Source organism: Calypte anna, chromosome 3, assembly GCF_003957555.1.
Source record: "Calypte anna isolate BGI_N300 chromosome 3, bCalAnn1_v1.p, whole genome shotgun sequence".
Classification (NCBI taxonomy): domain Eukaryota; kingdom Metazoa; phylum Chordata; class Aves; order Apodiformes; family Trochilidae; genus Calypte; species Calypte anna.
Genome location: NC_044246.1, coordinates 111,899,392 through 111,925,916, shown reverse-complemented (window position 1 = coordinate 111,925,916; position 26,525 = coordinate 111,899,392). Strand labels below are relative to the sequence as shown.

The following is a 26,525-nucleotide window of genomic DNA, read 5'->3' as shown; positions in this document are numbered from 1 at the left end:
GGTTGGAGGGAAGAACAACTATTTTAGGATGCTCCCCCCCTGCCACCAGGTGACTTTTGAAGCCTTATAGCTTCAGGGCTTTACAACAGCTTCAGTCTTTTGCTTTAGATGAAATCTTGGTAGAAGGACCCCAACTTGTATCAGCAGTTGATGGAGATGATGGGGTTGGATTTCCAGCCTTCTGGTAAACCTGATGAGTGTGGAAGAGGTGGTTTGGCAGTTTTCATGCTCCAGCTGTGGAGCATCTTACTTGGCCATGTGGATGCACGTGGGGTTTTGATGGCAGTGGGGAAAAAGTGGCTCTTTTAAAAGCCAGGCAGGGGCACGTGGTTTTCCTTTGGTTATGTTGAGCTCAACGGACCAAACTTCAGCAAAGGAACTCGAGGGGAAAAAAAAAATCAATCTGTTCTTCCATATTTATGCTCTAGTGCAAATTTCCTAATTTTGGAGGGGGTGGAGGGGAAGTAACAGTTTCTGATATTTTATCCTGTTTGTTTTATTCTTCCTGTCACTTAAGGTTTGTTGTTTGTTGGTTTGGTTTTTGTTTTTGTTTTTGTTTTTTTCTTTGTTCTGGGTTTTTTTGTACGGATTTTGTTTGTTGTTGTTTGTTGTTAAATGACTTCTGTGATAAACTCAACAAAAAGTATTTTTCTGAAATAAATAAATAAAAGGCATAGATTCTTCCAATTGCTCCTGTCCACTGATGCTTGATCACTCTGCTCTTTGGGACCTGTTCTCCTCTCTCCTACCACACCTGACTGGGCTGTTCCTCATCTTCCCAAACAGTTTGGCTTCATCTTCTGCCATTCCCCATGTCTGCAGCTTCTGAGTTACTTATCTCTGGCTGCCTCCCTCCTTGGGAGGGGAGGATAAGGGCATTTGTAGAACAAGATTTATCTGATGTGGTTGGGGTGCATACTTCAGGGTGAGATAAATTGTAGAGTTTCTGCAGCTGCCCCCGGGGATGCTCTGGGATTGAGCTGAGGTTACAGTTTCATAGCATGTGCAGAAACCAGTTTGTGGCTTCCTTTTGTACAGCCTGCAAGCCCCAGGGATTTCAGCTGTTAAGTTCTTGGTCTCTGGCAAAGCTGCTGAAGGTGCAGCAATGCTGCTTGGAAGGCACCTGATGCAATGCCAAGTGATGCTTTGAAATTGGAGGGGGACCTGAGGGAGCTGTAGCCATTCTTGGAGTGAGTAGCAGCACAAAATGGGCCCAGAAAGGAAAAGCTGAGACCTTGGTGAACAGGTAGGAGGGAGCTGTCAGCTGGAGATTCAGCTGTCTGAGGGGAAGTGGGAATCTACAGCTGAAAAGCTGATTTAAATCAACATTTGGTTCCAAAGGGCTTTGTTCTCTCCTGTGCTGCCTGTCCTGTGTGCTTAATGGCAAGGCCTGGCAGGTGTCATTTGGGCTGGGAAGGTCCCTGCCACCTTTACCTGCATGGGGAGGTGAGCAATGTGACTGGAAGTGGAGTACAAGTGTCCAGAACTCAACTGCTGGGTTCCCCTTTTCATTGCACCCACCTGGCAGGCTGACAGCTGGCATGAGATGGGTTTAGTGAGTACCTCAGTCCTAAAAAAACCCATTTTCCCATCCTTTTTGATACAAAATGGAAAGCTGCTGGCAGCAGGTTTGTATACAGACCCATACATAGCTATGTGAGAGCTAAACTCCCCATTTCAAGTAAACCCAGCATCCCAGTTCTGTGGTTTTTATCCCCCTCCCTCACTTTAATCCGTAGCAATTCCAGACATTGAGGAACTTCTGTTTAAAATAGATTTATTAACACCTTCATAGCAGCCATGCATGACTTGCTTACATTCAAACTAGAAAGAGGGAAATTATTGATGTTCATGGCAGGGCTCTTGGGTCTGCTTGCAATGCAAGTAAGAATTCAAAGTGGCAGTCGTGGCTTCTGGAAGGTGAAAAACTTCCTTTCAACTCTGTAAGAGGACTCCTGAGTGGTTATCACTCCAAGCTTCAGAAAGCTTTTCTAGTAAGCTTGGCTTTGCTGCATTTAAAAGTTGAGATGACCAGGAGAACCTGGCTTTGGTTCTCCAAAGTTTTTTTTTTCCCTGTAAGTTTCCTTTCAATATCCAGCAGTTGTGAGGTTGAGTTTGGTGGTGGTAAAAGGGCAGGGAGAGGTTAAGAAGGGAACCAAAATTAATAAAAGTGAGGGTGAAGGTAACTGGGGAGGGGAGGGAGGGAAGGAGTGAAGCAAAGGGGAAGGTTAGAGGATCCTTTTTGAAGTACACTGTTTTTAAGTCAACTCCTCTAAGAATTTTACTGCTGGTCTTGTATTGGAACTTCTGGGTGAAGATCACAAGCTGGGAAGGCTCTAAGGAAGTCAAGGTAGTATATCTTGTCTTCTCCACAAGAACACAGCTCAATCAGCTAGGGAGAAAAACAAACAAACACCATAAAGAATTGGAAGAAGCTAAAATATATATTTTTTTAGGGGAAAGTGCCCAGAAGTACTCCTTTTGTGCCAGCAGATCTCATTCCCTTGTGTCAAGAGGGTACCACCTCAGTAGTTATGAAGCACAGGTAGCCTTGAATGCTTATAGGTGACATTAATTATGCATGGAGAACAATTTAAATATTTGAGCTCAACCCTGATTATCCCTGAGTTTCACCAGAGTGGCACCAGATCCACGAAAACCACATCGACTGATAAAGAGCACAACAAATCTTTCAGAACACCCCCACCCCCTGTGAAATCCTTGCCAAAAGTGGGCTGGGGGGCAGAATATCTGAACAGTTCCAGTTTGCTGGGCTTGCTTTGGTGTGTGCAGATAATTAAACTCAGTGACAGCCCTACTAATGAGCCAGTTCTGGTATCCGTGCCTGAACTTGCATTGCATTACAGAGCTATGGCCTGGCTTAAAGGAAAGAAAGAAGGCTTTTGTTTCTTAAATTGCAGAACTAATCTCCTTCTGACACCCAGGGAGATGGAAAAGGTCTAATATCAGAGTTCCTTGAAAGAATTCTTCTTCCCCTTGTCGCCTGGAGACAAATTTCCTGGGGTTTGCTCTGGTGTGACTGACAACTCTGCTTCTCTCCAAACCAGATTATATGTTTAATTTAGAGCTCTGCCACACCTCTGAGGGCTCCCAGCACACTGGTGCTAAGATTTCAAGAGAGAAGAGGTATGTTTTTCATTTTGAAGTCCTAGGTGAGGATTCAAATGTGGGGATTGAGCCCCAGTTGTCACAGGTTCCCCATATGCTCATGGGTGCATCATTTCATCTCCCATTCTCAGCATGGGAACAAGTTCTGGCACCACAGGGAAAATTCCTCAGGGCAAAATGATGTCTGATGAACTCTAGTAAAGCAGAAGCCCTTTATAAGTGCCTTTATTCAGTCCAAATTCAGTCCAAATTCAGACACAAACCCCCATGGCTGTGATGCTCAGGATGGTTTAGAAAATGGGGTTTTTTTAGCAAGGAAAATGCACCTTCTGCTTTGGAGATTTCTTTAAACTCTGAGACTGCTTTCATTGGCCACTGACTACTCCATATCACATGATGCTAGGAAAGCATCCTTGCCAGTCACAGTCCTGAAAGCATCCTTCATCCCCACTGCAGGAATTTCTCTTCAATTTCCCTCATTTTCTGCTGTTCTCCCAGTGCCCACCAAGTCTGTGTTTTAGCTGGGTTAACCAACTGGTCATGATCCTAATTTTTTTTCTTTTTGGTACAATACCTAGTTCTCAAATTTTCATTTCTTCTTCATCTAAGCTTTCCTCAAGCTGAATCCCAGAGCACCTCAGTGACACCTCTGCTCAAGCACAGGTTTGCTCAAGCCATGACAGACACTCAGCAGCTCTGCAATAGCCCACACCTGATCTTTATCATGACATAAAACCTCTGAGGTGTGAGCCAGCAGGTATTTTCAGGTTTCTCATAAACACCAAGCTGCTCATTTATGGGGTAACCTAAATAGCATTTCCTCCCTTTATTCCCAGGACAGCAATTATTACCTCCTCCTTTAGGGGACAGGCTGGGTCCAACAGCTCAGAGACCCTTCTGATTGGGATTCTCTTACCCCTTTTTTTAAGCTTTACAGGGTAGAGCAGCTGTTGGTGTTGCTTGGCAAGGGTTGGTTTGCAGAAGAGCTCTATAGAAGAGGGAACTCAATATGTACAGCACTCCTTCCTCCTTACCTTGCTAACCAGGGTAGCACTGGTTGGCACACTCAAGTTTTCACAAAGAGAGAAAAATTTTGCTTTGTCCATGATGCCAGAGCCATCCTTGTCACACTGAAGAAATGCCTCCCAAATGTCCCTGTTGTTCAGGTACTTATGGTGTCTCAGCTCCTCCTGAACCTGTGCAATTAACTCATCCAGGTCCTGACTGCAGGTCCCAAGTGTGGGGATGGCACTGTAGAAGAAAGGAAGAAAAGGACTTTATGTAAAACTTCTTGCAGCCTTCTGTGACACTCCTGTGCCTGCTGCCCATCATGGCTGGCCAGACTATATTTTTAATAGATTACAAGCTTTTGGGGTGCTTGGTTTGCATGGAAAACTCATATCAGCTTCAACAATGAGGTAAAAGTATTAGGGAGATTATTTTCCCCATCGTGCACCTTTTGTGTGTAAGTGCTCTGAGACAAGAAGCTTTTCCTTGTGTCCCCCATGAAGTCCCAAAAAACTGTATACAACTCTAATATCAACCAGAGCCCTTGAACTACCATAATTCTGACCCCAAAGTGTCTTGTGAGGTAACAGCTTGTTACTGGGTCACTCAAAATGGATCCAGACAGATAAAAAAAGAGGATGTGGTCTGGGCTGTGATGGGCTGATAAGCACAGCCAGAGCAAATGAAAAAAATAAAAGACTCCACCAACTCTCTGCTGAGCCTGCAACCCTCTGGTAGCTCCTGCAGATACTGTTAGCAGCATCTGGTAGAGCTAAATGCTGGTTTTTAGGAGAAGGTGACTGTGTCCCTTCACCTCAAAGCATCTTGGCCGCTGAGCCAGAGCTGTCCTGCAAGGTTTTGGGGCCAGCAGCAGCCACAATGTTATATTGTACACACATGACCCCTTCTGTGTGTGTCCAGACGTGCTGAGGTGTCCTTAGAGCAACCTTCCAATATCTGAAGGGGCTACAAGAAAGCTGGGGAAGGGCTTTGGACACGGGGGGGTAGGGAGAGGACAAGGGGAAATGGGTTAAAACTGGAAGAGGGGAGATTGAGGTTGGATATGAGGAAAAAATTCTTTAATTGGAGGGTGGTGAGACCCTGGCCCAGGTTTCCCAGAGAAGCTGTGGCTGCCCCATCCCTGGCAGTGTCTCAGCCCAGGTTGGATGGGGCTTGGAGCACCATGGGCTGTGGGAGGTGTCCCTGACCATGCAGGGGGTTGGGACCACATGAGCTTTAAGGTCCCTTCCAACCATTCTATGATTCTCTGATTTTGGGGCTAAACAGCAGGCTGGAAATCCCTTTAGCTATCACCCCTGAGTCTCATTTAGGTCCCCACCAGCATCCTGTGAAGCCTACCTGCTGTCAGCCTCCTTTACCACCTGCTGCTGGTGAAAATGATCCCTCAGGGACTGCAGCGTTGCCGGGGGGAATTGCTCTGCGTTGCTCTCCATGTACTTAAGCACAAACTCATCAGCACCAATGATGATAAACCTGTGGCCAAACACTGGGGAAGAGACAGGGGAGAAAAGCAGGGTTACCTTTCAGCAGGAAAAAAGTCACTCCATCATCCAGGAGAGATGGTTTTCTCTTGTGGCTGGGCTCGGGCTTGAGCGAGCTCAGTCCTTGGAGGGAGAACAGTTTTACTGAGTCAGAGTAGATGCAAGAAAAGGAGGGGCTTCTACCCCTCTGCTCCTCTCTGGTGAGAAGCCAGAACCTGGAATTCTGTGTCCAGTTCTGGGGTCCCCAGTACAAGAAGGACATGGAGTCTAAAGGCCACAAAGATGATCAGAGGCTGAAGCAGAGTTGAAGCAGAGGCTGAGAGAGTTGGGGTTGCTCATCCTGGAAAAGGCTTCCAGGAGACCTTGGAGCACTTTCCAGTGCCTGAAGGGGCTACAGGGAAGCTGGGGAGGGACTTCAGACAAGGACATGGAGGGATGGGATGAAAGGGAAATAGTTTAAGCTGAAAGAGTGGAGATTTAGGTTAGACATTAGGAAGAAATCCTTTGCTGTGAGGGTGCTGAGCCCCTGGTTGCCCAGGTTTCCCAGAGAAGCTGTGGCTGCCCCATCCCTGGCAGTGTCTCAGCCCAGGTTGGATGGGGCTTGGAGCACCCTGGGCTGGTGGGAGGTGTCCCTGTTCATGGCAAGGGGTTGGAACTGGATGAGTTTTGTGTTCCCTTCCAACCCAAACAGAATTCCATTCTGGAATTCTATGAGTCAGCAGCCACTAAGAGCCAAGACCCTGTACAGTGCCTACAACTGCCCCCATTAGCACTGGTGTGTTTCTAATCTTGAGTATTACATTTATTTTCCTTATAGGGCAGACTTCCCCTGCAGGACAGGACTTTGCTATGGGAAGTCATCTGGCACAGCTTTAACCCTGTGAATCCTGGCAAGTCCTAACTTGCAAACTGAACACACAGTATGGGGCATGTAGCTCATCTCCAAACATTGACATCAGCAAGAGTCAGATGAACCTACACCTGGTGATCTGGAAAGCTGACTCTGATGAGAGCCAGAAGGAACAGATCTTTCAAGTGAGGAAAGGTTTTTTTTTCTGTGTAATAAATGGCATATCAGAGCACCAAAACCCAGTGTTAAGAGAGTATTATCAATCCAGGCTGGATTTTACCTTCAATTGTAGCACCGATGGCAAAGTCTGAGGGCCCATAGTATGTGACATTGTCTGCAGTAGAGCCTGGTTTGGCAACTCTGGTTTTCCTTAAGTATTTGCCTCCAATGATGCCAGAGTTACGGACTTGGGGTTCATAGATGCTGATCATGTCAGTGGAGAGGAAATAAGAGAGGATGAAACGACGCTTTCTGTCCTCAGGGTTTGGTGTTTCCTAGAGGAAAGGTAAAGTGGCTTTGGAAAAGAACATCTGAACCTGCTTTGTTTCCTTGAGTGCTTAGGAGTAACCAATTCATAAGCAAAATGAAGTCTCTCTGTTTCAAAGGTTACTTGCTCTAGTCAGGCTGACAGAAGCAGAATCTGGGCTGCAGTGACCAAGTATGTTCAGTGTTTCCATGGATTGAGTAATCCAAGAGAAAGGAATATCCTATATGGAATGATTCATCAGAGTGACTGGCTCTAAAATTTAGTTTTAAAGTGATATTTCTCATTCTAACAAGCAAGGCTGTTGCTGCTCCCAGCTCTTAGTCACAGGAAGACACTCCCCTGACACACCAGCAAGGTTTCAAACAAAGTGGATCTGAACTTGTCGGCTGTGACCTTTAGGAACTCCTGCACAATAAAGAAAAGAAATCAGCCCTTACTCACCCAGAATGTTTGGAGAGGGCAGGCAGTGCAGGAAATGCCATTCCTGCTCCTGGATGTGCCAGAGGCTCCTTGCATAAACCAAGTGTAAAGCTGACACAAAGGCCAGGACCCAAAAGCTGTGGTTTTGGGTGGAAAGCAAGCACCATCCCCAGGGGCTCCCTCCTTTCTCCTCTGCCAGCAAAGCTCCTTGCTGGGTGCTGTCACCAGGAGTAGCCTGGAGAAGGGCAGGTGCTGGGAGGCAGCAAAAGCAGCAAGCTGATGCTTGTGGCAGGATCTGAAGGCAGGCAGAGGCACCGTGCCCAGCTGTGATGCTGGTTCAGTTTGGGTCATCTGTCACGTGCTGCTGTCAGTGGGAGTTTTTCCATAAATGGCTGTGGTTTTCTAGCATGACTCTTTTGCATTTTCTGGCCTTATTTTGTTGTTTTGTTTTGGTTTTTTTTTTCCCTTTATACCTTTGCATGTTACTAATTGTCACAGCAAGCCCACAGTAACCCAACGGTGGCAGCTTGGGGAACTCCCTTCTCCCACCAGCACAGAAGGGAATTGTCTGACAGCCTTGTCTGAGCAGGCTGTTGCTCTCATCCTGACTTTACCACCAAAGCTGGGACTCTGCCATCAAAAAAAAAAAAAAAAAATCACTCACCAGGACCACCTGGTAACGCAGCACTTTGTGGGCATTCTCAAGCATCTTCACAATATCTTTCTTGGGAGGCTTTGGAAAGAGGGAAAAGCAGTTCTGGAGGGAGTCTTCCAGGAAGCCAAAACCATTATAGGGAGGAATGACCTGCATCCAGAACAGGTATCAAGTAGAAACAGTTGAAACTAAGATCAAGACAATGTTTGTAAGATAGCTCAGCAGATCCCATCTGTTTGGGAAGAGACCTGTTCCATCCTCAGGCAGCAATAGCTGTGACCCCAAGCCCAGTAGAAACACTACCAACCCAGCCATGTGTTGAACCCCTTATTTATAGAAATATTTAAGAGAATTAAGAAAATCTGAAATTCTGAAAGCCAGGTAATTTTTCTGCATAAAGAGGCTATGGATATATTATAACTAAACCTTAAATAACTTAAGTAACTAAACACAGGAACTCAATCATTTGTTATTCTGTTAAGCCATTCTCCATCATGTCCCTGGTCTAGGCCAGCAAGCACTCCAAAGCATTCCTTGGCTCAGTTTTGGAGGTAACAAGGGCTGTGACCATCCCCAGGAGGCAGCTTGGATTTAGGAATCATGTTCTGAAGGGTGAGGGAGAGTTTAGTAGGATGAGTGCAGCCAGATTGTGCCAGTGGCTTCTCAGCCCAAACCAAACCCTGTTTAATTTTCTAGTGTAGATGTAACCAGAGTTCTTTCTGTCACTATTAGCAAGTGCTTTGTCCTTTCCAGCATTAGAAATCAACAGTTTCAGAGGACTTCCATTTTTTATACTGATTATGACCATTCTTGCCTTGTCTTTTTCTAGTTACTTGCTCTCCTCTTTAAGCTGAACTCATCTACTGTAGGTTCTTACTAAGCTGAACCTATATTTTACTTTAAGAGTTTATGTGACTGCTTCCTTCCCTTTGACAAATCCTTTGCAGTACCTGTGGAACTTCCTCAGGTGGTTTCTTCTTTATTTCCACTGGCTGGAAGTCTGTAATGCCAAATTTCTCACGATAAAAGTTTCTTGTGAACTCATCACAGTCATAGATGAAGAAGGTGCGTCCCAGGAGGTTGGTGGATTTGCCAACAGCAAAGTCTTTAGCTGTGTACCACTCAAGTACCTCCTGGTCAGAGATCTCCAGAACACAGCTTGGGAAGGTATCTAAGGACAAATCATTCAGGTAGATGTTAACATTTCCTAGGGAATCATAGAATCAGAGGATGTTTAGGTTGGGAGAGACCTCCAAGATCATCCAGTCCAACCTTTGAGCATCATCTAACTACTAAACCATGTCCTTAAGGACCAGGTTCAAATGCCTTTTAAATGCCTCCACCACTGCCCTGGGCCATTCCAATGCCTGACAACCCTCTGAGTGAAAAAATATTTCCTAACATCCAGCCTAAACCTCCCTTGGTGCAGCTTCCATCCCTTTCCTCTGATCCTATCACAGTTCAGTAAGGAGAAGGGGGTCCTCACTCCAACCTCCCTTGAGGTAGCTGAAGAAAGCTCTAAGGTCTCCTCTCATCCTCCTCTTCTCCAGACTAAGGGAGAAAGGATACAAAAGCAAGCTGTATAAATACCTCCAGGGAGCTGTTGGTGCTGCTCTCCTGCCACTGCTTCCCATAAGATAAAAAATTTAGTGAACATTAAAACAACTTTTCTTTGGCTGCAAACCAACGATATTTGGAGTGTTCTCAGCAAAAATACTTCAGACTTAGAAGTGACACAGACACCAAGCATGTGTCCACCCACCAAGGGACTTTAGCACAGGCCAATCTGAACTTACTTTTGTTGTCCACCAAAGTTTTGGGCAAACGCTGACGTCTTATCAGCACTGGGAAGGGGTCTCTCCCATCATTCTTCTCGTGGACTTCCCGAACCTCCACTGTGTCATCTGCCAAATAGTAATGGATGATGTAAGGCAGATTCTCCCCAAACATGTTTTTAGTGTCATCCCACGTGGCATAGAAGCGAAGGACCTGGGGTGGAGAAAAAAGAGCCAGAGGAAAACAAGCATGGGTTAGAAGTGCTTTGTCCATATGAAAACCTCCCGAAAGGAAGGTAGAGAGGTGGTGTTGGTCTTTTCCCTCAAGTAAAAAGGAAGAAGCCAAGAGGAAATGACCTCAAGTTACACCAAGGGAGGTTTGGGTTGGATATTAGGAACAATTTCTTCATAGAAAGGATTCCTGGCCCAGGCTGCCCAGGGCAGTGGTGGAGTCGACATTCCTGGAGGGATTTCAAAGATGTGGTGCTGAGGGACATGATTTGGTGGTGGCTTTGGCAGTGCTGGGTTTACATTTGGACCTGATCATCTGAAAGGTCTTTTCCAACCAAAACAAATCTGTGATTCTATGATTGGAGACATCTCAGCAATTTTCTCTGCCAGGTGCAGAAGAACCAAGCCTTTGTTCTGTAGGAATTGGGATGGATGGGGTGCTGTTGAGCCCATCAGGAGATGCTGGACAGGTCTGGCTCACCTTGAAAACCACAAGTGAGAAAGAACTGAGACAAGAAACTGAGTTCAGGAAGCATGAGGAAAAATGGAGGGGTGGGGAAAGTGATTAAAAAGTAGCAGAAATTAATTCCCCAGGAATGAGTAAGGAATTAGTTTTAAGGGGAGTGATTTTTCTAAGCAAACTCAGCACAGCAAGACAGAATTTTGCTTTGATTTTTAAATATCTTAAAGGTTTCATGACCAATTCTTTTTTGCTCTTATGCTGAGGAAGGCAGAGAGGGATGCACTCAGCAGCCCTGAGGCTGCTGCATTCGTTGCAGATCTCAGCCTAGTGGAAATATCATCTTTTAATGCCACAAAAATCAAACTCCTCATGCTGCAATGCTCAGGAGCTCCTCAAAGCACAGCTCCTAAGCAGGCAGCCCCATAGATGCTGCAAGTGGAGCTGACCCAGCACAGGCCTGAGTCACTAAGGCTGAAATGGCAATAAAAAAATCAAATAGAAGCTTGCACCCTCCCCTCAAAACAGGGTGACCATAACCAGGTCACCAGGGTGTCCAGTTCTGGGGTCCCCAGCACAAGGAGGACATGGAGTCCAGAGGAGGCCACAAAGATGAGGCTGGAGCAGCTCTGCAGGCTGGGTTGTTCAGCCTGGAGAAGGCTCTGGGGAGACCTTAGAGCACCTTCCAGTGCCTGAAGGGGCTCCAGGAAAGCTGGGGAGGGACTTTGGACAAGAGCCTGGAGGGATGGGACAAAAGGGAATGGCTTCATCCTGAAAGAGGGGAGACTGAGATGAGATATTAGGAAGAAATTCTTTGGTGTGAGGGTGGTGAGAACCTGACCCAGGTTGCCCAGAGAAGCTGTGGCTGCCCCATCCCTGGAATTGTTCAGTCCCAGGTTGGATGGGGCTTGGAGCAACCTGATCCAAAGGAAGGTGTCTGTGCCCACAGCACAGGGGTTGGAATGAGAAGATCTCTTCCAATCCAAACAGTTCTGTGAATCTATGAAAATGGCAATTGGATAAGAGCCTGACTTGTGCTAACACCCAGCTAACAGCCAGGAACTATTTCATTGATGGGTGGCCAGGGACAACATGCAGAATTCAGGTCATCCTGGTCCTGTTTTATTTTCTAGTACACACATAGGGGATTTCATATTGCTGTTAGATGAAAAGGAGATCCAGAGAAGCAAGGGGGAGAATGTTGGTCAGCTGCAAGCACAGGGGCTGTTTCAGTCAGAACAAGCATTTGTGTTTGGCTGAAATTGTCCCCTCTGAAATCAATGTTTTTTGGGCAGAGAGGAGTGGATGCAGCACACAGCTTCGTGTTAGAGCTCCATCAGACCCAATCTGATGGCTTATCTCACCCCAGAAGAAAGCAAAAGAGAGAAGGAGGATCTAGAGCATAGGCTCTGCAGTCCAAAGAGGAGCTGTTCACAGGGCACAAAGCCCCATAAAGAGAGAAAATATTTTGTTTCTTACTAAAGCCAAGAAAGGAGCAAAACTGGAGTCTGTTTGGTGGGGCCTGAGATTTCTTTAGAATTAATACAGCCCACAAAAGACATATGTGTAACACATATGACAGACTGAGAGATTTGGGGTTATTCAGTCTGGACAGGAAAAGGCTCTAAGGAGGCCTTATTGTGGCCTTCCAGTATCTGAAGGGGCTACAAGAAAGCTGGGGAGGGACTTTTTAGGATGTCAGGGAGTGATAGGACATGGGGAATGGATTCAAACTAGAGGAGGGGAGGTTTAGATTGGAAGTTAGGAAGAAGTTCTTCCCCATGAGGGTGGTGAGACCCTGGCACAGGTTGCCCAGAGAGGTGGTGGAAGCCCCATCCATCCCTGGGAGTTTTTAAGGCCAGGCTGGACGGGGCTCTGAGCAACCTGATCTGGTGGGAGGTGTCCCTGTCCCTGGCAGGGGGGTTGGAATGGGGTGATCTTAAAGGTCCCCTCCAACCCTGAAAATTCTATGATTCTATATGGTCTGAAAGGGGGTAATCACCATCAGCTCTCTCACCTGCTTGTCGTAAACCAGAAACTGTTTGAGTTGGTCAAAATCTGACGGGGTGACGTACTTGCGCACGGGCGCCTTCCTCGTTTCTGTGTAAGGATCAATAGGCATTTTCTCTGGAGGGTTCAGCTCAATTCCTTGGCTCTCCAGGAACTCCTAGGAAGGTCATCTGAATTATTAATGCTGTCATGAGTTCTGAAGGGAAAAGACAACTCGAGATTACAGTGGGGCTGAGATGAGTGTTGAGGGAACACTGTGGGTTCATTGCTCCCCAAGCAGCAGGCTGCAGGAATATTTGGTTCTGCTCCAATAGGAAATAAAATAGATGATGACCAAGATGTTTCTGTTTAAGCTTTGTCTGCCCTTGAGTTACTCAGGGCAGTCGTGTCCTCAGAGCTTACTTAAGCACAGCTTTCCTTGACCCTAGGGTTTCAGATGGAGCCAACTGTCAATTGCTCTCATTTATGTAAACCAAAAAGATTCAGTGAGTGCATAACTGTGGATGTAGTCAGCCTGAACTTGCAAGAGGCCAAGGGCTCCTCAATGTGCCAGAGGATGGAAGTCAGTGTTACCCATATTAGGCCCACCGAGACCCTTTGGGCCACCAGGATATGTGCCAGAGTGGCTTCAGTCCATCAGGACAAGTACTATTCCCACAGGAAGGGGACCATCTGTTTGTTTATAAAGAGGTTTCTTGCTTACCTTGGATGCATCAACAAACTCCAGGGTATTACTTGTGTGCTCACATCAAAACAAGCTCTGAAGTCAATAGACTTCTTCCCTTGGGATATGGCCCATAAAACCACTCAGCCCTGAAAGCATCTATGCAAACAACTCCATCAGGCATGTGAGAGCATCCTCACAAGGCAGGTTCACACTTTCAGATTCACTGTTTTCTGGTGTGGAGGATACCAGATAATGATAAATACACTAGTAGCCTTGATATATAGACCCAGGTATCTCATTTCATGTTTTCCATCAACCAGACAATAGTAACATGAGAATCAGCTTTTTCATTTGATGTCAACTGACTTAAAAGTCATCCAGTTCCAGCAGAGCTGCCCCCACATGTTCTCAACACATATATACCAACAAATTACACATTTCTGGGCACAGAGGACCACTGGCAAGGCACAGCCTGAAGCTAAACTCTCTCAGCTTCTAGGAGAGGTTGGTTGCACATAAGTCACCAAATGGAAATGGACCCTGGAGCATTTAAACTCCTGAACTGTTCCTGGGAATTACTTGAAAGAATAGTAGTTGGCCAGGGTATCTGTTACTCTTTGTTGTTGTGTTGTTCTATTTTATTAACTAGTACAGAAACAGGCAGAAATAGAAAAGCTGAAAATGAATAAGCCTTCTTAGAAAGGTCATTTCATACCACAATTCTCAACCCACAGATCATGACCACTCTTCTGCCTTGACTTGACTGCAGTTCCTTCCCCTGTTCTTAACAGAAGACTGTGAAGTCAGAAAAGAGTTAGGATGAGTAATTTCCTTTTCATAGATGCCCAGTGTTTCATCTGATAAACTGTTGTACATGTAGAAATGAGCTTAGCCCAGTTCTGTTCACACAGAAATAAGCTTAAAATTTGTACCAGCAAAAGCATTTCTAGGAGCAAAGGATGCACTCCCAGCATAAAAACACAGAGCAACTAATATGCCTCCAGCAAATCTACCTTGGGTTTTCTATCAATCTAGAGAAAGAATTCTCCCCCGAAAGCAAAAATGAATGATTTCACGCTTATTTCCTGGCATTTTCTTCTCTAGGTGTCCTTGGTACCAGCAACACACCTGTGTGAAGGGGTCACAGTCGACGATGCGGTAGGTCCTGCCGTAGAAGGTGATGTTCATGCCCCTGTTGAGATCTTTCCAGTGGTAATGTTCCCCTTGGTCATTCTTAGGCACCCGATGACGTCTGAGAAGTTTGCCTTGGAGAAGGCCAGAGTTTTTCACAGCAGGTTCCATGACAGTCATGCTGTCATCTTCCAAATAGTAATAGATCCCCACTTGACGGACCCGGTAATGCTCTTCCGTGGAGAGAGGAACATCTTCCTGGAAATAGGCATCAAACTTCAAAATCTGCCAAAGAGAGAGAGAAAAAAAGAATTTCAACACTGTGGTTAGTTTATCAAGACAAAGAACTGATTTGTAATGGGTTTTTGGCAATGCAAAATTGCTGGACTGGAATCTATAAACTCATCAAAGCCAGCTGTAACCTGATTTGTGACTAATGGCAGAGGCACCATAGGATCCTAGAATCACAGAAGGGTTTGGATTGGAAAGGACCATAAAGATTATACAGTTCCAACCCTATTTCTATGGGCAGGGACACCTCCCACACGACCAGGTGGTTACAAGTCCCATCCAACCAAGAATATCAATATATTGTTATTATAACAGGGTAAACCAGGCTTTTTCTCACCATGCAGTGAGCTCCTTGCCACATCCAACCTCCAGGCAGGGGGCAGCCACAGCTTCTCTGAGAATCCTATGCCAGGATCTCACCACTTTCACAGCAAGGAATTTCATCCTAATATCTCATCTCAGTCTCCTCTCTTCCAGTTTGAAACCACTCCTCCTCATCCTATCCCTCCATGCCTTTCTCCCCAGCTTTCCTGGAGCCCCTTCAGGCACTGGAAGATGCTCTAAGGTCTCCCTGGAGCTTTCTCTTCTCCAGGCTGAACAACCCCAACTCCTCTGGACTTGCTGCAACACCTCCATGTCCTTCTTATGTTGGGGATTCCAGAACGAGGGCTTTGATCAAGACCTGCCTTTTACAAATTGGGTAAACTGAGACAGGTGTAAAAAATACAGCCTTTTTCCTACTCATCATTGATAAACTGCTGTTTCAGTGACTGCAAAGTGCTTGGTCACTACCAGTAATTGAGTTTTCTAATATATTTGACATTCTTTATTATTGCCAGTTTTGCAGACCAAGCAGGCCTTGCATACCCAGCCTACATCAACCCAGAGTCATGGATAAAGCCACTAAGTTCCTCCCAGCCAGCAGAAGTGCTTTAAAAGGGACCATGCCTGACCCCAGCAGCACTGGAGCTCTTGTTGCTACCCTGGCTTGAAGAAAGGGGCAGAGAAGTATCTGCCAGCAACACCTCCATTACTCTGGAGGAATAGAATTACACAACAGTTTGGGTTGGAAGTGACCTTTAAAGGTCACCTAGTCCACCCCCCTGCAGTGAGCAGGGAGATCTCCAACCAGATCAGGTTGCTCAGAGCCCCATCCAACCTGACCTGGAATGTTTCCAGGGCTTGAGCATCTACCACTTCTCTAGGCAATCTCTTCAAGTGTTTCTCCAGTAATCGATACAGCACATCTGTTCCCCAGACTGTCTCACAGATGGGCTGAGGGTTGGCTGCAGACTTCCCCAGCTTGCTGACAGCCTCCCAAACCCCTGCACGACCTCAGGTCTGCTGAGCCCCACGTGCTCGGTCACGACTGCTCTCTCAGTGGCTGTGGTTGCCCTTGCCAGCTCACAGTCTGGGCCACTGGCACATTTCAAGTCAAGGGTCAGCTCAGGACTTGCTCTAAGCAGACACATAACCACCTCCTTGTGTGATAGGATCCACCAAGATGTAACACAGGAGGAATTAATGGAGCAGCACAGGCTGCAACACGCCGTGGTGACAAACACCAGGATGAACAGACAGACCCCAGTGAACCAGCCTAACAGCGTCCCTCTTGCAGGCTGTCTTTGAGAGTTTTGGCTCAGTCACAATTTGAATTTAGCTTTTGGAAACACAGCCAGCCAGGCTGTGGTTTACAGGGCAACAGTTACAAACTGAAGCTTTTCAGATGCAATCCAACTTCTTTTTCCGACGCCTGCTGGAAAAGCTTTGGCGTAACTCGTGGGGAATGTCTTACATCCTCTACGTATTCTAATCCTCCTCCCCAAGCAAAGAAAGCCTCTTTCAGCCTGGGGTTCAGCTGTCTCTGACTAAGGGCTGTGGCATCTGAAAACCTCCGTACGCTGTCCCATGAAGCCTGGGGCTCGGCTGTTTACATCTCCACTCTTGGCCAGTGATATTCCTGGAATAAGCTTCTTTTATACCTTTTTGTCAAAAGCCACGTGTGCTGGAATGAAGTCTGAGGGTGGAGCCCTCTTCTCTGGCCCATAGGTCAGCAAGGGTCTGTGGTTGGCTAATTCCTCCAGCTCAGCTTCAGAGAGCTGATTGGCGTAGAGCCGCTCCCCGCCGATCCCCACGGTTGGCAGTCGGGAAAAGGCAAATCCATTTTTGTAACCCAGGGTCTGGGACCGATGAAAAGATGTTTTCTGTGGAAGGAAACCCAGCTGGTGAAATACAACATGCACTCAGTAGACACGGCTACTTGAAAACACAGAAAAACACTGAAAGAGTATAACATCCAAATACGACATGCACTCCGTAGACACAGCTTCTTGAAAGCACAGAAAAACACTGAAAGAGTACAACATCCAAATACGACATGCACTCCGTAGACACAGCTTCTTGAAAGCACAGAAAAACACTGAAAGATTATAACATCCAAATACTACATGCACTCAGTAGACACGGCTACTTGAAAGCCGGGGAAAACACTGAAAGAGTAAAACATCCAGAAGTTTTCCCCTTCACCCTCAGCTTCAGAGAGCTGATTGGCGTTGAGCCGCTCCCCGCCAATCCCCACGGTGGCAAATCCATTTTTGTAACCCAGGGTCTGGGACCAATGAAAAGATGTTTTCTGTGGAAGGAAACCCAGCTGGTGAAATACGACATGCACTCAGTAGACACAGCTACTTGAAAGCACAGAAAAACACTGAAAGAGTACAACATCCAAATACGACATGCACTCCGTAGACATGGCTACTGAAAGCACAGAAAAACACTGAAAGATTATAACATCCAAATACTACATGCACTCAGTAGACACAGCTACTTGAAAGCAGGGAAAAACACTGAAAGAGTAAAACATCCAGAAGTTTCCCCCTCCACCCTCAGCTTCAGAGAGCTGATTGGTGTTGAGCCGCTCCCCGCCGATCCCCACGGTTGGCAGCTGGGAAAAGGCAAATCCATTTTTGTAACCCAGGGTCTGGGACCGATGAAAAGATGTTTTCTGTGGAAGGAAACCCAGCTGGTGAAATATGACATGCACTCAGTAGACATGGCTACTTGAAAACACAGAAAAACACTGAAAGATTATAACATCCAAATACTACATGCACTCCGTAGACACGGCTACTTGAAAGCAGGGAAAACCACTGAAAGAGTAAAACATCCAGAAGTTTCCCCCTCCACCCTCAGCTTCAGAGAGCTGATTGGCGTTGAGCTGCTCCCCTCCAATCCCCACGGTTGGCAGCTGGGAAAAGGCAAATCCATTTTTGTAACCCAGGGTCTGGGACCGATGAAAAGATGTTTTCTGTGGAAGGAAACCCAGCTGGTGAAATACGACATGCACTCAGTAGACACAGCTACTTGAAAGCACAGAAAAACACTGAAAGAGTACAACATCCAAATACGACATGCACTCCGTAGACACGGCTACTTGAAAGCAGGGAAAAACACTGATAGAGTAAAACATCCAGAAGTTTCCCCCTCCACCCTCAGCTTCAGAGAGCTGATTGGCGTAGAGCCGCTCCCCGCCGATCCCCACGGTTGGCAGCTGGGAAAAGGCAAATCCATTTTTGTAACCCAGGGTCTGGGACCGATGAAAAGATGTTTTCTGTGGAAGGAAACCCAGCTGGTGAAATATGACATGCACTCAGTAGACACGGCTACTGAAAGCACAGAAAAACACTGAAAGAGTACAACATCCAAATACGACATGCACTCCGTAGACATGGCTACTGAAAGCACAGAAAAACACTGAAAGAGTACAACATCCAAATACGACATGCACTCCGTAGACATGGCTACTGAAAGCACAGAAAAACACTGAAAACATCCAGAAGTTTCCCCTTCCCCCCCTCAGCATTTTATTATAACTTACTGAAGTTATTTACAATCAGATTTTCTCTCAGATCAAAAAGGCTGAAAACACAGTAAGTGGCTGGAAGGACAAAGCATAAGAATGAACTCAAGATCTTAGCACTGACAGACTGCCCGAGGGCTTAAATCACTTCATTTCCCTATTGCCACCATTCTCAGTGCCTAGAAAAGGGTGACAGCACTTTCTCTGCCCTGGTATTTATCTCACAAATTGACTCTGTGTTTTGGCAGTACCTCACCACGGGACCTGACTCTTACTCCCTCAGCTATAACACCCTGTGCACCCTCTGGCTTTTTCTGTAGCTATTTATTTGGTTAACCTTCTCCTGGGGATGGCAGACACAGGATTTTCTTTGCTAGGCTGAACCAAGGTGTGTCAAGCTTGCAGAAGTGCAATGATGAAACACATCAAAGCACATTTTCACCACCTCCTCAATCCATACAAGGGTCACACATTAAATAGCCACAACCTCAGTGTCAGGCCTTACAGCAGATTAACAAGCCTGGTAAGATGTGAATTCTATTTGTGTGAGCACTGTATGGTGGATTCACCATATAGGACAAGATATTCACCTTATATGACTAGAGGATTCACCTGATATTTTTTGTTCGCTTGGTTTTGAGCTTCCTGGAACCTTTTGTCTTTGCTACCTCCCTGAATGCCAGCTACTGAGCCATTCTTCATGCCAAATAATTACCCAGATGCCAGATGGCTGTCCTGGTTTGGGTCAGGATAAAGGTGATTTTCTGTCTTGTACTTTTGCTTCCAGCTCAGTCTCTTGTCAGAAGCTGAACTTGCTGAAATGAACAGCAAGTTTCTCAGGCAGTGTCTGCTGCTGGGACTGATCCCACTCCATGGTTATAGTTACAGCTGGAGAATGGGCTGCAGAACCAAGGAACTGCTCAGCTCTGAGGAACATTTGGCCCTCCAGAAGGAATAAAGAGGTCCCACCTGCAGCCCTCCTTTGGGAAGGACTGGAAAAGATGGATGCCAGAAATGACCAGAGTATTCCATCCCATACACATCATACTCAGTATAAATTTGAGGGATCACGAGGGTCAAACACCTTTCTGCTTTTCCTGCTTCCCTTTCTTAACCCGTTCCCTGTATTGCTTCAGCATCCTGGGAGGATTCCATCCCTTCCTCTGCCTGTGCTCCTGATCCATCCCAGCCCATATCTGTGTGTTCCTGCCTCCAGCTCCCAACTGCTGCTGACCCCAGGATTCCAGCCTGGACTTTCCCAGGGCTGCCCTGCAGCCTCAGTGGTGACGTGAGAGTTATTGGGGGAAAGGGGGGAGGAACGTGGGATCAATTTTCCTGTATATTTGTATAGATTTAGTAAATTTTTCCTATTTATCATTACTATTTCATTAAAGCTGTGTAGTTTAGTTTCCAACCCATCAGTCTCTCTCCCTTATTCTCTCTCCTTTCTTTATCAGGGAGGGGGATTAATACAGAGCATCTGTTATTTGGTTTAATTGCCAGGCCAGTGTTAAACCCTGACACTGGCACAGGAATATTCCTGCTTTGCTTAAGGACACAGAACAAGAAAAGGTCTGTGTCCCAGTCCTGTTTTCACTGCTGAAGATCTGGAGTGACACCAGGCTACTCAACAGCCCACCACACCTGGTACCTCACCTCCAGTCCTGGGAGCACTGGAAATAACACCTTCCTGGGCTGGTCCCACTGGGCCCTTGATGCTCCCGAGAAAGCAGGAGAAATTCTGAGTCCTTAATAATAAAATCCCTGAGTTTAACATGATTTTTGCCAAGTCAAACAGTCGTACACATTTGTAGCACTGAAGGAATAGGATTCAGCTCCTTCTCAACCTCAGGCATGTGAACCACTTCTTCTCCACCCTCTCCCTCACTCCTCATGGTTAAGCCTCTAATCTTATTTATACCTTCAAGGCCCCACTTGAATTTCACATAATTGCCTCTTTTCCCTTTAAACTGGTACTATGGATCTTGCAATGCTGTGGATAGAGGAGTTAGGAAAACAAAAGGTGAAAAAAAAAAGGCACGTTAACAGAATATCTTACAAAGAGGAGCTCAGCCACAGAGCTGCCATTTTATTCTGTGAAACAGATACCAAGAGAAAGCTCTGGGAAAAAATATTCAAAGCAATCCAAGAAGTTTGTCTTTAAATTGGGCAGCATCAGTGTTTGTCAGAAGGGCAGAGGCTTACAGCTGCCTGAAGAGAACAGCCCAAATACAACACCCAAAGTCAATAGGTTCTGCAAATGGAGCATGGGTGCCAGATGACATCCCACAGCCTCAGGTGACTCATGGAAATTTAAAAGGGAAAACCCAGAATGTAAACTCCTAATCTCAGTTGCTTCCAGTCCATATCTGAAAAAAAGGTCACTGAATTAAGTCCTTTTTTAAGTCCTTTTTTTTTTTCCCCCTCAAGTCTGTAATTGTCAGGGTTTAACACTGGCCTGGCAATTAAACCGAGTAACAGAGGCTCTCTATTAATCTCTCTCTCCTCATTGATAAAGAAAGGAGAGAGAATAAGGGAGAGAGACTGATGGGTTGGAAACTAAACTACACAGCTTTAATGAAACAGTAATGATGAATAGGAAAAATTACTAAATCTATACAAATATACAGGAAAATTGATCCCACGTTCCTGCCCCCTTTCCCCCAATAACTCTCACGTCACCACCGAGGCTGCAGGGCAGCCCTGGGAAAGTCCAGGCTGGAATCCTGGGGTCAGCAGCAGTTGGGAGCTGGAGGCAGGAACACACAGATTCAGGCTGGCATGGATCAGGAGCACAGGCAGAGGAATGGATGGAATCCTCCCAGGATGCTGGGTGAAGGAAGGGAAGCAGGAAAGGCAGGAAGGACAGGCAGCCAGAAGTTGGAAGCAGGAAATCATGGCTTGGCCCTTGTGATCCCTCAAATTTATCCTGAGTATGATGTATATGGGATGGAATACTCTGTTTGGTCAGTTCTGGCATCTATCTTGTCTGTTCCTCCCCAAAGGAGGCTGCAGGTGGGACCTCTTCACTCCTTCTGGAGGGTAAAAGTTTTCCTCAGAGCTGAGCAGTGTCCTTGGCTCTGCACACCAGTCTCTAGCAGTAACTATAAACATCAAGTGTTATCAGTCCTAGAAGCACACACTGTCTGAGAAACTTGCTGTTCATTTCAGCAAGTGCAGCTACTTACAAGAGACTTAACTAAAAGCAAAAGTTCAAGACAGAAAATCACCTTTATCCTGGCCCAAACCAGGATAGTAATGCTCTATCCAAATGCTGTTCCCTCTCCCAGTGTCCCTTTTTCTCCATCACATGAGCTGGAACACCAACAGTTTATTTTTCTTCATCACTTCTCATCTGGAGGACAAGTCTGGTGATGTCCATTTTATAGGCTGGAAACTGGAGGCCAAGTGAGTTGATAGCACTCACTAGGGCTCATCCTGAGGAACAAAGCCATTTCTGGAGTCCAGATCTCCTGAAAACATGAACCATGCTTGCTCAAAAATATTGCTCTGCCTTGCTAAGTCCCAGTCCCAGTCAGAAGAAGCACTAAAGTAGGCAGGATTTTACTGAGAGAAGAAATACTATTGTGGTAGGGGCAGAAATGTGCATAGCAGATTTCCAAAGCATTATAAATGTAAGAATAAAATATAAATAAATATAAATATAAATTTATATAAATTTATATAGCAATATACATTCAGAAAGAAGATAAAATTTATAAATATAAATATGATACTGAGGATATAATACTATTAAAGTGATAATAACCCTGAGGTAACCTTTACTACTGCATGACTAAGAGTATTTGCTATGAATAAACTACTCCACTCACTGGTGAAGAACTCAGCCTGAGAAAATACTTTGCCTCTTCATTCTGGAAGGCACCACTAGGACTTGAACAGTGATAAATTAACCCTTGGGCAATGTTAATCCACACACAAGGATAAAGTGAAAAAAGAGCATCCTGTTTAGGAATAATAGAGGGAAATGGGCTCCCACAAAAGCATCCAGACTGATCTGGACTGGGTTTCCCAAACCCCATCAGGACCCAGTCCTTAATCAAGGACACATCATGTCAAGAACACATCTGCCAAATTTCTGAGACCACCACAGGTCTAAGAACTACAGGAAAACATCTTCCTAGAGGAGCACCAGTGTTGTTAAAATCCTTTTGGAATCACTCCCCACTCCACCTGAGGAGCAATCAAAAGCTGCAGGAATTACTACTGCAAGGCCACCTAGAAAATACTGGAGTCTTCCCTAGAAATCCCAGGAGCATGTGGCAGGAGATGGAAGGGCAGCTTTCCTCTCTTAGGAGAGGACATCAAAGAAGGATGAGGTCTGGGCTCTGTGAGTGACATGGCAAGAGAAGAGTGGGCTGACCTGACCTGACCTGACCTCCTCATCACTTCTAAAAGATTTCCCAGTGGATTGGGAAGAGATCCCTTTATGTAGAGCAGAATCTAGGGGATGTATCAGGAAGCCATGGAAGTGCTTATTCTGAAGGTGTAAGTTTGCAATGGGAATATCAAGGACAAAAGAATAATGTCCCAAGGTATTTTTTTTTCTTTTTTCCCTGCAGTAGAGCAAGTCCCACACCAAATGTTCACATGGAAGTGCATGAGGTTCCCTATCCTGCAATCCCAGAGCACACTGGGCCTGTTCTCCTGACACTGGGCAAGAGATTGCTGAATTTGGGCCAGTGTGTGCCCAGGTGGCCAAGAAAGCCAACAGCACCCTGGCTTGTACCAGCAATAGTTTGGCAGCAGGACTGGGACAAGAAGCATCTCCCTGTGCTCAGCATCTGGAATCCTGGGATCAGTTTTGGGGCTCCCCAGGAGAAGAAGAACATTGGGGAAGTGGGTCCTGAGAAGGGTAACAGAGCTGGGGAAGGGTTTGGAGCACAAATCCTTTGAGGAACAGCTGAGGAAACTTGGGGTGCTCAGCCTGGAGCACATGGGAGACCTTCTGGCTCTCTACAACTGCTTGAAAGGAGGATGGAGCCAGAGGGGCTCATGCTCTTCTCCCAAGGAATAAGCAATGGGACAAAAGGAAATGGCCTCAAGTTGCACCAGGGGAGCTTTAGATTGGATATTAAGAATAATTCCTTCTCTGAAAGGGTTGTCAGGGCCTGGCCCAGGCTGCCCAGGGCAGGGCTGGAGTCCCCATCCCAGGAGGGATTTCAAAGTCCTGGAGATGTGGTGCTGAGGGACAATTCAGTATTCCTGAGGGGACTTGGTGTCCTGTGAAACCATATCCTGGGACCCCTCAAACTCCTCAGATGCCCTTCAGGGTGCTTTGTGAAGTGATCCCCAGGGGACCTAATGCCCTGAAAACTCATTTGATGCTCCCCAGAAGGGACAAAGGTCTTTTCCAGCTTAAATGATTCCATGAGAATGCAACTTGGAGGTATTGGGAGAGGGCAGGAGGAAGAAGGGGCCCCACTTGGAATACTGAGCCTTATGGAAATAGAGGAGCCTGTTCCAAGGGATATAAAGATCCAGGGAAATGTCAGACATGCCCTGACAAAAATCAGAGAGTGTTGCTTCTGAGAGGAGCAGTCAGGGCATTGGTTTCTCAAATTGACATCAGTAACATTGAGTTGAAGTTGAGCAATGGTGTCAAGGACTCAGGATAATGGTTCCCTAGGGAGAGGGAAAAGAAGGAAGAGCAGAGCTTCCAGCTGCTCTGAAACAGTTCTGGAAGGAACTCAGGGAGTATCAGATCTGGAAGGAACTCAGGGAGTATCAGCTCTCATCTGTGGCTCTGCTTCCTCAGGAAGGATTTGGTGCTATCAGATCCTCAGTGTGTGGGATGTTGGGAATGGGGAAAGGAGAGGCTGCTTCCTCATTTAGGGATCAGTTGATGTGCTGAGGATCTCAAACTTCTTCCAAGGAATCTGGGAGCAGCTAAGAGGGTCTCATTTTTCCAACAGCATCCTGAAGGCTGTGGGGGTGTCTGTTGTGTGGGGGGTTACCAGTTCAGGTTCTCAGGTTTCATTAGTTCCCTATGGACCATCAGGCATTCAGCTCATCAGGTGATGCCAAGAGAATATTTGTGGAAGCATCAGAGCTGTGGAGGAGATGGTATCAGGAGAGTATTTGTTGCCCAGGAGATTGGTTCTTATCCCTCAAGTGATTTGGGGTGATATGAGGTGTTTTTGAGGGTCCTGGTTCAGGGCAGTATCAGAATAAGGAGCAGTATCAGGACACATCCCTCTGGGAAAACTGAGATGGTTCAGAGAAACAGGAGTTTCCCTGGGGGAATCAGGTTGCAAGAATGTAAAATGAACATGGGGATGTTCCTTCCCTTGAACATGAACTGGCAGGGGGGGCCTATGAGATGGATTGGGGAGTGCTGAATCTCCACGGGATGAGTTTGCAGCTAGCAGGACATATTTCAGGGCACATCAGATGCCTACAAGGTGCAATGGGTTCCTTGAGGACAAACCTAGGAGCACCAAGTCCCCTGGAGGGTGGGCAGTGCCCTGGCAACACACATTAAATTATGTTGGGAGAATTTAGGGAGTAGCAGCCCTGCTGTGGGTGGGGTCTGGGAATACCAGGGGTATTCAGAGAGTTCAGGTCCCCCAGAAGTGACCTTAACAGATATACATTGGTTTTGGGAAACACCAGGTCCTCTGAGGGAGAGTTCAGTGTGTATCAGGTCTTCTGGGGAACATCAAATGAGTTTTCAGGGCATTAGGTCCCTTGGGGATCACTTCACAAAGCACCCTGAAGGGCATCTAAGGAGTTTGAGGGGTCCCAAGGTTTCACAGGACACCAAGTCCCCTCAGGGATATTGAATGAATTTGGGAGGTCCCAGGTCTCCTAAGGGACTGAGAGAGTGGCCTGAATGAACAGCAGGTTCCCTAGGGATGGATTCAGGATGAAACTTGTTCTCTAGAGAGATATTATGGAATGACAGAATCATAAAAATGTTAGGGTGGGAAGGGACCTTAAAGCTCATCCAGTTCCAATGCTCAGGGACACCTCCCCCAGCCCAGGGTGCTCCAAGCCCCATCCAACCTGGGCTGAGACACTGCCAGGGATGGGGCAGCCACAGCTTCTCTGGAAAACCTGGGCCAAGGTCTCATCACCCTCAAATTAAAGAATTTCTTCCTAGGATCTCATCTCAATCCCCCCTCTTCCATCCTGAAACCATTCCCCAACATCCCATCACACCATGCCCTTGTCCCCAGCTTTCCTGCAGCTCCTTCAGCTACAGTTCTCCTGGGGAGCTACAGGAGACTCCCAGAGTGTACCACATTCCCCTTGGGAACCATCAGGGGGTCCCAAGTCTCCCCACAGAACCACACAGGGTGCAGGCCCGGTTCTCAGGGGGGGCTCTCGGGGAAGGTGTGTGGGGGGGAGATATTCGGCCATGCCGTGCCAGTTTTCATAGAATCATAGAATCACAGAATCATAGAATTGGCTGGGTTGGAAGGGACCTCAGAGATCATCGAGTCCAACCCTTGATCAACTCCCACTGCAGTTCCCTGCCCATGGCACTCAGTGCCACATCCAGGCTCTTTGGAAATATCTCCAGACACGGAGAATCCACTACTTCCCTGGGCAGCCCATTCCAATGTCTGATCACCCTCTCCATAAAGAAGTTTTTTCTAATATCCAACCTAAACCTCCCCTGGCACAACTTAAGACCCTGCCCTCTTGTCTTGCTGAGAGTTGCCTGGGAAAAAGAGCCCAACCCCCCCCTGGCTCCAACCTCCTTTCAGGGAGTTGTAGAGAGGGATGAGGTCTCCTCTGAGCTGCCTCTTCTTCAGGCTGAACACCCCCAGCTCCCTCAGCCTCTCCTCATAGGGTCTGTGCTCGAGTCCCTTCACCAGCCTGGTTGCCCTCCTTTGGACCTGCTCCAGGACCTCAATACCCGTCCTAAACTGAGGAGCCCAGAACTGGACACAGTACTGGACACAGTTTTGGGGCTGTCCCGGTGTGAATGGGGTGATGGGTTCCCCGGCAGGCTCACCAGGAGGTCCCTGAAGCTGTAGCCCGGGAGGAAAGGCATTCCGGGCAACGGTTCCGAGCTCAT

The 26,525-nt window shown here is 46.7% G+C and overlaps 1 protein-coding gene across 1 annotated transcript; it reads right to left on the bottom strand.

The window, feature by feature from the left end:
- Positions 1 to 1,801: 1,801 nt before the first annotated feature.
- Positions 1,802 to 26,525, bottom strand: EFHC1 (EF-hand domain containing 1). The gene is made up of 11 exons (XM_008499819.2): positions 26,463 to 26,525; positions 16,599 to 16,820; positions 14,323 to 14,610; positions 12,535 to 12,684; positions 9,848 to 10,040; positions 9,002 to 9,222; positions 8,061 to 8,201; positions 6,770 to 6,983; positions 5,497 to 5,644; positions 4,164 to 4,380; positions 1,802 to 2,392 (listed from the first exon to the last, which is right to left on the bottom strand). Exons 1-11 carry the CDS (start codon positions 26,523 to 26,525, stop codon positions 2,282 to 2,284), a joined length of 1,968 nt encoding a protein of 655 aa, XP_008498041.2. The 3' UTR covers positions 1,802 to 2,281.

Bases quoted from the DNA above. Each gene is read 5' to 3' on its own strand.
- EFHC1 (XM_008499819.2), bottom strand. From the start codon at position 26,525: ATGAGCTCGGAACCGTTGCCCGGAATGCCTTTCCTCCCGGGCTACAGC. The intron at 5,645-6,769 runs GTAAAATCCAGC...TCTCTTCCCCAG, and splicing joins CATCGGTGCTACAATTGAAG to TGTTTGGCCACAGGTTTATC. The intron at 4,381-5,496 runs GTAGGCTTCACA...TTTCTTCTACAG, and splicing joins GTAAAGGAGGCTGACAGCAG to TGCCATCCCCACACTTGGGA.